General features: G+C 45.0%; 1 protein-coding gene across 4 annotated transcripts in view; it reads right to left on the minus strand.

Annotated features, from left to right (window-relative positions):
* Positions 1 to 11,813, minus strand: part of ANTXR2 (anthrax toxin receptor 2) — an 82,308-nt gene extending 70,495 nt beyond the window's left edge. For 3 of the 4 annotated variants that reach the window (XM_017837949.1, XM_017837952.1, XM_017837950.1), the window contains exons 1-7: positions 11,611 to 11,629; positions 11,311 to 11,382; positions 8,923 to 8,994; positions 3,205 to 3,286; positions 2,098 to 2,205; positions 1,932 to 2,000; positions 1,402 to 1,482 (exon numbers count right to left, since the gene is read on the minus strand). In XM_017837949.1, coding sequence (XP_017693438.1) covers positions 1,402 to 1,482; positions 1,932 to 2,000; positions 2,098 to 2,205; positions 3,205 to 3,286; positions 8,923 to 8,987 — 405 coding nt within the window. In that variant the 5' untranslated portion in view covers positions 8,988 to 8,994; positions 11,311 to 11,382; positions 11,611 to 11,629. Of the gene's footprint in view, positions 1 to 1,401; positions 1,483 to 1,931; positions 2,001 to 2,097; positions 2,206 to 3,204; positions 3,287 to 8,922; positions 8,995 to 11,310; positions 11,383 to 11,610 lie in introns of all 4 variants that reach the window. The other variant, XM_017837953.1, reaches the window with a different exon arrangement.
* Positions 11,814 to 11,857: the final 44 nt, after the last annotated feature.

Consider the following 11,857-nt stretch of genomic DNA (forward strand, 5'->3'; position numbering starts at 1 on the left):
AGGTATAAAAGATGCAGGCTGGCACTGCTACTGCCCAAAAACACCTTGGCTGAGAATGGGCACCCTACAGCTTGTGCTAATCTTCATGTGCTTGAATTCCAGACTCCTCAAGGGACTGTACTCCTGCTGCACTCCTGCTGCTTCCTCAAAGGACAAGAGGAGTAGTGGAGAGACCTGACTCCTCAGAAGGCTCCAATCTGCAGGTCAGTGACCCTCATTGGAGGGGAAACACTGAACACCAATGTCTTTACTCCTCGATCTGGTTCTGCCTTGACATACACATTTTGAAAAGCAGTATCCTTGGAAACATAACATAATCAGCTGGGGCTAAACATTCAGCTCTCATAAATAAGCCTAGCACTAGTGGCTTCGAGGTTGCATCATTTGCACCAGCAACACAGCTGAGTCCTTTAATTCTTTCAAGTGGCATAGAATGAGATTTTTAACAGTAAAGGTTTTAAGCAGTACCATGTGGGGTGCACTGTCTTTTCAGGAGAATAAATGTCAATGCATCAAAAGGTTGATTATCTCTCTTTAGAATGTGCACGGAAGATTCTGAAATTACATTTATTTTAAGCAATAGAAGGAAAAGAAGTTGTTGCATTATGACACGCACAAAAACCACTGCTCAAGGGAAGTGATAAATTTGTGACTGTGTAATATCCTGTATGTGAGTCGTATCCTTTTGTTGTTTAAAAAAAAAGGAAAGGGAAATAGATGATAGTGGGATCTCTCTCAGAAGAAGAATTCCATTTCTGATTTTGACTTTACTTTTGCCAGTAAGCCTGTTTGCACTGTGCTGCCTACACGCAGCAGCAGCACTGTCAACCTTGCATGAAATACGCAGCCTTTAGTTTAAAAAATGTTTCTCTTGCTTTGATCCCTTCTTGCAAACCACAGTAATCAGCTGAATGGCCTCACCTTACTGATGGGAGCTGGTCATGCCATGCTCAAAAATGGAACTGAGTCTTATCACTTACTGGGATAACGCGTGGTTAAAGTCATGTATTTAGAATGTTTCTCTGTATGTGAAGATTTGGACAATTCCTAAAATGCACTTATTCCCCAGGATTTTAACAAGTTCTTCTCAACTCTCCCACAGAAACAGTCTCCATTTTTTCCAGACTAAACCCACAGCAGCCATTCCTCAGAGCATCCCTCCAGCTTCCTGCACGAATTCCCCTCTCCTTGTGAGAGTCTTCAAACTCTCCACAAGGTCTGAGCATGAATAACTGCAGGAGGGGCAGGCAATGCTGATTTACAGAGTTGCATCTCTTAAGCATGAGGGAACTTGAACTTTTGCAATTACTGACTTAGGAATTAGTTCTACCTAGAAAAGTAAGCAGGACTGGAGAATGCTGTAATCTTGAGGAAATGTAAAACCTATTGCCTGGTACTCACAGAATTGATTATCCCTTTAAGTGCTTGGAATCCTCCAGTGACAGGGAAGACTTGCTCTTTCACATCAGCAATTCTTTCCAGCTTTGGAGAGAAAACACATGCAAACAACATGAATCATCGGGCAAACTAAATTCATCGCGCTGATTTTCACCCTTAAATGTAAATGGGTGTCTAAAAGCAACCCTCATCAGCTCTGCAAAGAGAAGGAAACTTGAGAGCTGTCTCACAGCTAACTATGAGTTTTCTAAACAGGAGGACTTAATAGTGCCATCCCAAAGAGAGGGGTTTGCCTGCACCCTCTCTGCTGCCAGCTCCCAGCTAGCAAGGGGATTTCCGACGGGTCTCCTCGGCAGTGAGCGCGACACCCACTCTTTCTATTTATGTCTGCATCCACATCTGAGTGCGTTTCCTGAGCCAGAGAAGACGTTATACTGCCTAACGTAAGTAAAATTAATTTCCATACTAAACATAAACCGTGTAAAACCCAGGTACTGCCTAGTACGCTAAAGTATTAATGTTCTTATTCTTACCTGTTCTTGTTCAAAATCCTGGACACCAACACAGTAAACTCTCGCTCCCAGGTCTCTGGATTTCCTTGCCTGTCCCATAAAAGAACAGAGGAATAAGCACTTTTTTATTCAACAGGTAGCACTCAAACTTTGCAGAATATGACGTGCATTCCCAGCTTGTGCTCACCTCTTTCTCTGCATACAAGGGAATCTGACCATCTAGCTTGCCATCTGTCAGTGCAATGATGATACTAGAGAACCTCGAGGCTCCTTGCTTCTCAATTTGCACATTGGCCTGAAACCAAAAAAAAAAAGCATCCAGCTTAAAATTGCACCTGAACTTCTAACCAGAATGCATCTTTTAAGCATCGAATACAGCAACTGAAATAACTCAGCCTCATCCTCAAACCCATCTCTTTTGACAGTTCTCTGCCTCCCTTGAACTCACTACCAGCTGGGAAACCCCTCATTGGTCCTTTCCAGTTGCCAGTGAGGCCATCTCAAAAGCGCTGGGGTCACTAACCCGTCAGTCCTTGCCAACACTCATTTCTTCCAGGGCAGATCTCTTCAGATCCACTGTTACAGTTTATTTTGCCACCTCCCAGATTTCAAATGCAGTCAGCAGGTTCCAAGATACAAAAAGAATGGCTTAAACTAATTTTTTCTTTTTAAACAGCAACCAAATTCTCTTTGCCCAGCTTTTCAGCACACAGATCTCAGTCACTAACATGGTTCCACAGGCATAGAGGAAGAACCAATTTGTCTGTAACAGTGAAGAAAGCTTAGATCCTCACCTTACCCCTCACCTTCAGGGCCCGGGCTTTCAGCAAAACTGCACAGTATACTTTAACTAAAAGAAATATAAGCAGTTGGGAACTCCATAATTAAGACAGTCCAAAATTAAGAGCATTTGTCTTGCAAATGCTGCTCTGTGCAGTAAAGTCTCCCCAAGGAGAGTGCTCTAGAAGATGCTGCAAGCCCCACAGCCCTCCAGAGCTGCGTGTGACTATTTACCATGTCATTGGTATGCTGGGTTAGTTCTGAGATTCACGACACAGACCCGCGCTCTGCTGCGAAGGAGCAAGTCAGAGAAATTCCATATGGCAAATTTCTGTGATGGCTAATCTGCATGGGATTTGCACAGTGTCTGGGTAACCCTGGGACCACTTAGGCAACTAGAAAGATTTGAGCATAACAGACTGAGGCATACAGTCAATCCATTTATGTTACAGGTTGTTAACCAAAGGGTGAGAACACAGCATGTGTTGATTGCAAGAAGATGAGGAAAACCTACCTGTTTTAGTCCTTCATGTATATATGTCTCACCTGCTGGTATCACCTCCTCCAAATCCTTAAGACCTTTCTTGATTTTCTCTCTGCGAACAAAAAAAGGTAAGAGACTTAGTGTGATCTGAAATGGGGAAAGGGGGCAGTTTATCAATTGAAAACAGTATTGATACTAAAGGAGATCTGAAATGAAAAGCTGTAAATTAGAGCCTTTAGCTGAGATCCCACATGGAGGCAAACTGTATTTGTGACAGAAGTGTGGCACTGTGGGAACAGGTATTTCAGACCTAACTAACTAACACAATATGCTTCAGTAAGTCAAAGAGCTAGAGCTGAGGAAAATGTTCAGGTGGAGCAGATATTGCAAAGAGGTGGCAAAGCCTCAGCATTACATAGCCCAGTGGAAATTCTGTTACATTAAGTCTATTTTGCTCAGCTAAACCAACTTTGCATCCAATCACACTGCAACTGAAGAAGAAATCCTCTAAAACAGCAGTTCTATCCTGACCGAAATCTTCCAGGTCAATACACAGGAATTTAATTGGGTAGAACTCAATTGCAACAATAAAAATTTTCACCCTTAAAGAAATAAATAGCGAATCCAGCATTTGCAAGACACCATTTGTACCCAAGGAAAAGGAGTGAGATTGAGGACAGCTTCTCATTTTCGGCTCTCACTACTTTTCTGTGTGACCTTTGATAAGACGTCACACTTATGCAGGTCACAGCTCACTTAAATTTAACAGGACAATATGGTTGCACTGTGATTTCTCACGGGCACTCTAGCAGATCCATCTGCGAGATGCTCACTGACTATGGGGATGAGAGTGGAGAAGCTGGTAGACAGCATGACAGGAATTATTTCCAGTGAAATCGGCATAAGTGGGGAAAAAAAAGGCAGAGAGACTTTCCTTGAAAAATCAAATCTGGAGGGTCTTGAGTCTTCTGTAAGCACAGTTCCAGTGAAGTCCATGGAAAGTTGCGGTAGGAAAGGACAAGTGAAAACTAAGTTGGGACAAAATTTGGGCTGGAATATATAGAACAGTGACAAACCTAGGTGAGAAAGAGGAACCCAGCAGGGGTGAGGAGATGCAGGAGAAATACATCACAGGATGCATGAAAGCTTTCCTTAGGCCAGACCAAATGAGAAAGAATGCATATGCCACACTGCCTGAATGCCACCCACTCGTCATTTGTTCCATGGATGGGCTTCCTCTATCTTTAGCAGCTCTGTTCTAAAGTACAATCCGTAAGCTCCCCATCACAGGATCGTAGAATCAGGGAGAGGAGGGGGTAAAAAAGAGAGAGATGTGGCATTGAATGTATGGAAGGGAACAAGTTATGTAAGATAATACAATCTGTTTGATCCAAATATTTTATATTCAGCATCTATAGAAACAACTTGCAAGTGATTATGTATGAACGCAGATTATAAACCACATAGTTGGAGCTTGCCAGAAATGAGTGGCAGCACATCACAGGCGCTAGTGCTCTGCTGCCAAGAAACAAGCAGCAACTCAAGTCCCAGTTTTCTGAAACAGATTTCATTTTGCAAAAATAGCTTTTGTACAATCAGTTCAGTTTTATTTATCTGCAACGTCTTGTGACCCGGTCACACAGAAATCTCTGGTGTTGCCAGGCCTCTGCCTACAAGGGGTTCCAGGAAAATCTTTGGCAGCATGAGCTTTTTTAGCTTCGTTTAATCAGTCACCATGTCTTTCCTCAGGGCACAGTCACACTAGACAGACCCAGGCCAGATGTGAACAAGCTCCACGCACGCTCTGAGTCAGTCAGGTACCAGCGAGTCCTGGTCTGGATGTCAGCTGCCCAATGTGGGTGCAGGACTTGGGCCCAGCAGCCAGCAGGAGAGGTGGGCTCTATCACACTGAAACCCAGCCCTGGCCAGTTTAGAAGGGTGGCCAGGGGAGCTCATGTCTGCCTGCACCACTCTGATAACGGGACTCTGCAGTCAACCAGCCACAGCACTTGGGAACCCCATTCCTGCCGTTCAGTGCTCTCACAACTTCCCTTTCTCTAGTTTCTGTAATTACTTTTGGTAGCCACAGAAATCCCCAGAGAAGGCCTGGTTGTGTAACTCATCTGTACCGAGACAGCAGAGTCCTGCCCTTGGCTTGGGTGCCTGGACATAGAGCAGAGCAGCACAGCTCGGGAACAGTAACAAAGGCTGAGTGAGGGGCCACTGGCTTCATGGTGCTAGTTAGACACGGGAAGGAGGTGAAAAAGGCAAACAGAATCAGCAACTTGCAGCCTGCCTGTGTTTGGGCTGAGCAAGTGCAAATTTAATCTCTCTTCCCCACTGAGCATACGCGCTGCAGCCCATCTCTGTGTTTTAGCACAGACACAACTACTTTTTAACAGCTATCCCCGACTCCTGTTTCTCTAAGCTGTGTAACCGCCTCAAACAGCTCTCACAGCAGCAGCCAGGCAAACGCAGCTGTTAATACCCATGCGGTTTCCAGAAGGGGTGTTCTTAGCTCCTCTGGGTGAGGGACAGTGTCCTGTATGTCTTTCCCATGTCGCATTCCACCCACTGGAGTGCTGGAATCTTGAGTTCTCTCAGTGTGTTGAGTGTACAAGCACTGGCAGCAGAGAGTGGCTCTCACTGAGCAGGTATTTATGGTGTGGAATGAGGCTGTGTGCTGCGAGGCAACGGACTGATCTCTAACCAAGGAAGACAAACAAAACAGGTACCTGGGGTTTGCTGCTAAGAAGGAAGTACAATAAACAGGAAAACACCAACTTGTTAGTGAAACCAAGAGGGAGGAAGTGTTCTTTGACTGAAAAGAGGACCGCTCTATCCCTGACGATGTGTGGGGTTTCCTTTCACCAGTATGACAACTCACATCAGCCTCCTCAGATGTGTCATTTGGAGGACATTCATGTTTTCTATGCCTCTTAAATACTACAAAGGGTTTGGTTAAATTATAATAATTACTCTGCTTCAAACTTGAGGCCTCCTGCACGGGCTCCAGGTGGAAACCACATCGGTGGCCGGGCTCCAGGTGGAAATCACATCAGTGGCCAACTGCTGTACTTCATACACCCCACAGAACACACTCTGCAGATGGCTTTACTTTGGCAAGCTACTTGGATCCAAGCGCAGGCACAGCTCACATGACCGAGGCTCCAAGCACATCCATGTCCTACACACCCCTGTGAAACCAGGAGCAGTCTGCACCACCAGGCTATGGACAAGCACAGGATGGTACGGTTGGTCACATACTAAGTACTCAAGTGTTCTATCTTCAAACCTTCATTAACATAATCTTTTTATCTCCAGTAAGAGTTTCACCCAGGCAAAGGCAGCAGGGCTAGTCCTGGCCACTGGCACCAGTCAGTGCTGCAGAAGCAGGTTTACAGAAACCAGCACAGTCGGCCAGAAGAGAGCACAGGCAACGCTATGCCAGCTGGATGGTATTCGTGAGTGTATCTGCTTTCCTGAACCACTTGCTTTCCAACACTGAGCCCCGAATGTGAGTACACCAATCTTTGTTTACCACTTAGTGCACAATTTCCAGCTGAACTCACAGACGTGTGTGTCCCAAATGGGCTGTAACCACTGTGAGAAGGCTTTTCCATCTGAGTGTTGTTATTATTCTATGTATTTGTTACAGCACTTTGTGCACTGCGATTAACAGTGACTTCTGTTTCCAGAGTTAGTCACAGAGTATTGTTCAAAGTCACAAAATATTTGGGAATTCAGGGGCTTTGGCACTATGGTGTGGCTTTCTTTATATCCACAGCTTTATTGTGCAGTAAACCCAGCAAGACCTTTGTGCAAACAACCAGAAGCCTAAGGCTTTCAAAATAAAAAATACTGCCTTACTTTGATCTAACTGCTAGGAAGGAATTGTGGTTTTCTGACATTTGGGAATTAGCAAGTAAGTGAGGGCAAAACCATGTCTGCTAGTCCAGAGTGCACACAACAAACTGAGGCCATAAGAGCCCATAATCACCCACACACACCCATCCCCAGAACTGCACTTAGCATCCTCATCTTCTGTTGGGAACAATAGGAGTCAGACAGTTTCAGTGATTCTCCTCTGTTGACCTCTTTAATATTTAAAAGGACAGCTGTTCCAACTCTATCTATCCATTCTTGCCTATGTACATATGGTCACAGTTACTAGTCTCCTTCCCATTCTCCTTATAATTCCTTCTGAACAGTAAGGGTGGCACTTTCTTTCCCCTGCCACACTCACAAAAGCATCAGCCAACCTTGCACTAAAGCCAAGTCCCCCAAGGGAACCCACTAGAGCTCCAGAGGTTCTTTCTGTGCTTTAAACACAGCTCTATCCATGGCTACAAGCATGCCACAGACAGGCAATGAAAAAGGCACTTGTGTTCCTGTGGCAGGGCTCCAGCATCCTGCCCAGCATTCCAAGTGGTCTGTGTGCTATCAGTGCTGGCTCTTGTGCTTGATAAGGAACAGGCCACTGACAGGCCTATTTTAACAGAGAGAAAGGACCTCATTGACTTCAGCAGGCCTCAGAACAGGCTCAAGTGTCCTCTTCTGACCCTTCTCAAGCCATCTGGAAGTGGCTGTTCTCAAGTCCAAATGCTAAAACAGGAGGGGCTTAGAATTGGATTTTTAGGCATCTCGGATGTCAGCTACATTTCTGTAAGCTTAACTCCTGTCTGTTGCCCATGACAGGTCTTTCAGGAAGTCTTGTACTTGCCCTTATGTATTATTTAAAACAATCAAACAACGCCATAGCAGAAATTAAGCAACTATGGCAGACCACATTTTGCATTGACCTACTAAAGGAAGCAAAAAGGAAGGACCATCTCACTTCCACCCAGCCACAGTTAATTGGAATTATTCCTAAACGCTTCACCCACATTTTCAAAATCCAGAAGGTTGTGTGCCGCAGTAGGTTCTGGACAAAAGGAAGAGGAGGTCATGTTGGTTTTGACAAGGCTGAGAGAACACGGAAGGACTCTCGACAGCAATGCCACTGTCTGCTGCCAAAAGCACTCATTCCACAAGATCATTTCCCAATTTGTGTGATTCCAGTAATTATTTTTGCAACTTCCTCTTCTCTACCTGGTTTCTTCCTTCTGTCTCCCCTCACTCATCCTTGAGCTATCCTAACTGCTAATCCTTACTTGCTTTAGAAATCAGAGCGAGCAGCCTTGAATTCCAATGCCTTTGAAACCATCAACTGGAAGAAGAATTCAGGCACATATGTACATCATCACGGTGCCAGGAAGACCTCACACCCCTCAAGTGCCACCAACTTCACTGTTTAAACCAGAATCTGAAGTCCTATTTAGGAAATACAAACCAGAATACCTACCTTATGTGAGATTGCAGGAAACATTTATTTACTTTATGCTTCTCCTAGAGATGAAAAAAATCCTGAAAACTTATCTACGGACATGGCTTTACAACAGTAAATGCAAAAATCATTCTCCTGCTGGGCCAAGGGAGATGCAGAATCACACAGAGATGAATACACTACTGGTGTTGTTCTGCAAAGCAGTGGCAGAGTTAACATCAAGGATTTGTTTCCCATCATTCCACTTCTTCCTTTTTTACAAGGCTATCCACTGATACGGTCACCAAATTAAATCAGCTCTGCATGGAGGCTTCACGACTAGCCACCACTTAGAGGTATCAGCTGTTGACCTGTTACTGCTCCTTTGGTTCAGTAAGAGCCCTTGGGGGGATGGAGGGGGAATTTAAAAGCAGTGCACTAACCTGTCTCCAGTGAGCGGCATGATGACGTGTGCCTGAGTGGAAAACACGATAAACGATAATCTCATCTTGGGGCTTTAGAAAAGGGAAAGAGGGAAAAAAAATATATGTCAGAGAAACGTACAGCTGCACAGCATTTCATTCGCTTGTTCAGGCTTCATTCACATCATCTTTACCCTCCAGCTTCCTAGGAACATCCTTTTGAACCACAAACACAAAATGAGAGGAATTAAAAGATTTCTGCCCATCTTTTCCTTACTCAGATGATTTGAGAACAAAGTAGCAGAATTGCTACTCTCTCTCACTCAACTAGAGTCCAGTGAATTCCCAGGATATGATCTCTCCCCACAGAGAAGGTAACGCACATTCCTTGGGTATTGTTGTTGTCGCTGGTGTAACACAAAGCCAGGGACACAGATGCAGAATTCCCCCTGCTCTGGGTATTAACCACAGACACATTTCCCCTTTTTTTCCAGGCTGACACACTATCAATTTCCAACTGTGCTCTTTGGTCATCAAATCACTCCAGTCACAGAACCAGTGCCTGATGACTGCCTCAGCCCCAAAAAAGCAGCATGTAAACTCTTCCAGAGTGAGTCTGGTTTTGTTTCAGTGACAGAGTTGTGAGACTGGCAATCAACTTCCCTAAAAGTATCCAGGGAAATGTCACAGTAAAATGCAATACTGTACGAATTGATTTTTATCAAGGAGTTCAATCTTTTTTTAAGAAGCTAACCTGTCTCTTTGAACAAGGTTACAGAGAATCATGCAATTAGCAGTGGAAAATGCTTAAGAACTGCCTGATGCTCTGAAAGCCCAAGACAGGAACTTTACTAAGGTAATTTGTAACATTTCTCCTACTTGCTTTTAATTTTTATTCATTACAATTCCAATACGTTCGGTAACTTTATAATTCACTGTATATATTTATCAGCATTAATTAATCAGGTTCATGTTCGTAAGGACGTAACACCTGTAAAGCTGAACGACCCTATGTTTTCAGTTCACTGACGTCAATGATGCAACTTCAAATTATTTGACATCATGGGAATGTAAGTATTGCAAGTCTGCACAGAATTGCACAGACCTTGGATTTAGGATCCATCCTTGCAGTCTACCCACAAAATTCTGAGATGCTCTAAATTAAATCAGAATCGAAAGCATGGGATTATCTATCTTTCTAGTTGCAAAATACTTGCAAACTCAATCTGTGGTAGTTGCATCATTGCCTAGTGATTACTGTGAGACTTCGCTGTTTGAGATGCAACTCTGTGTGCAATAACCTCCAAGTTATGTTTTAGCCAACTTCTCTTTAGGCCACCACAGAACAATCCTCTCCGTGAGCCATCCCATCCCTGCTCTGCTCCGTGAGCACTCGGGACACTGGCATACCTCCACGCAACTGTTGCAAGAGGGAGTGTCACTTGGTTGGAGAAGATGCTGAACTGAAAGACTTCCACTGAACCAGCACCATACTCCTCAGGGAGGGCAAGTGTTTTACCACTTAGCCCAAAGAAGTGCTGCTTCAGTATCTCCTCAGGCTCTATTTTTACATTTTTTTTTAACTCTAGAGCTCACAAAACAACTTTGGAAAGTTTCTGTTGTCCCTCTCGACAGAAGTTTTACAGAAGTTTAAAGACTTGCTTTTTACAAGATGAAAATAAGCAGTGTTTAATTATATAAGCCTAACTGTATCCCTTTATTAGCAAGCCAAGATCACAACTGCACACTGCACTGTTTTCCTTAACGAAACCTACCACAGTATCTCTGCCTGTGTATGGGAGGATTCCTTTGGTTTATTCTGAGTTTTGTTGTGAGTTTTTTTTAAAGCAAAATGCTGCAACCCAGCAACCCTCAGTCAGTCGGGTTTCACAGCAGCCATTTCAACAGGAGAAGGACTTGCCAGACAACACGCTGGCAGTAACAAAGTTGATTACAGGTATGTACAACAAATACACTGTTACATGGCATGGGTTCCCTCTGGGTTTGAGGTTTAACACTGTTCTCTTCCTTCTGATCTGCACCATACATTTACACATAGAGAGACCTGCTGCTTTATAAAGATCTCCAAATGCAGCATATGAACAGTACTCCATCAGAAATGAGGCACGTGGCTTGTGGAAAAAGAAGTTTAAAAAACTATCAAATCACATCTTAAGAGTAATTTTAGAGGCTAAATATTTAAAGATGCATATTACCACCTTTTTGCTGAGCTCCAAGCACGAAAATAAAGTGCAAGTTTCCAATATTTTCCAGCACTTGGGGTCTTAGAAGCCAAACTTTATGGTGTTTGTGAACATCCCCTAAGCTTGCAAAAGCACGGGAGGGGTGTTTAACACAGCCCAGAATCACCACAGCATCACCCCGGCTGTTACAGGCAGCACCACGCACCTCACAAATCTTTCTGTCAGCTGACGTACAAAATCAAATATCTCATGCCAGTTCGTTGCCACGCTCCCAGACCTGAAAGGGAAAACCACAGCACATAAGCGGCCTGATCTCGGGTGACATTTCAGGGAGAAACTTAACAATATTTGCTGTTCCAAACACTTGGAGTCACGGCCAGCCCGGCTCGGGGCGGCAGGCGCCGGTAAGTTTGTCGCGATTTGTCGCGGTCCCCGCCGTGAGGCGGCCCCGGCCCTACTCCCCCCCCCGCCCCTCCCTGAGGGCGATCGCGGCCGTCGAACTTGCCCACAAAAGCCCGGCCGGCGGCGGCCGCCGCGGGACGAAGAGAGGCGACAGATGCTACGGCTTTCGCTCCTCCGACATGTCCGGCCACCAGCACCCCTCCGGGGAGAACTTCCGACGCCCCTGTCCGAATCCGCGACCCGCCGGCTCGCAGCGAGGTCCAGCGGGATTCGCGAACTTCCCGCCGAGCTCCTCTCGGAGAGTCCCCTCAGAGCCCCTCAGCGCGCGCGGCCCCTCAGCGCCCCCCCCC

This window comes from Lepidothrix coronata, unplaced genomic scaffold (assembly GCF_001604755.1).
Source record: "Lepidothrix coronata isolate B3197 unplaced genomic scaffold, Lepidothrix_coronata-1.0 Scaffold318, whole genome shotgun sequence".
Taxonomy (NCBI): Eukaryota; Metazoa; Chordata; class Aves; order Passeriformes; family Pipridae; genus Lepidothrix; species Lepidothrix coronata.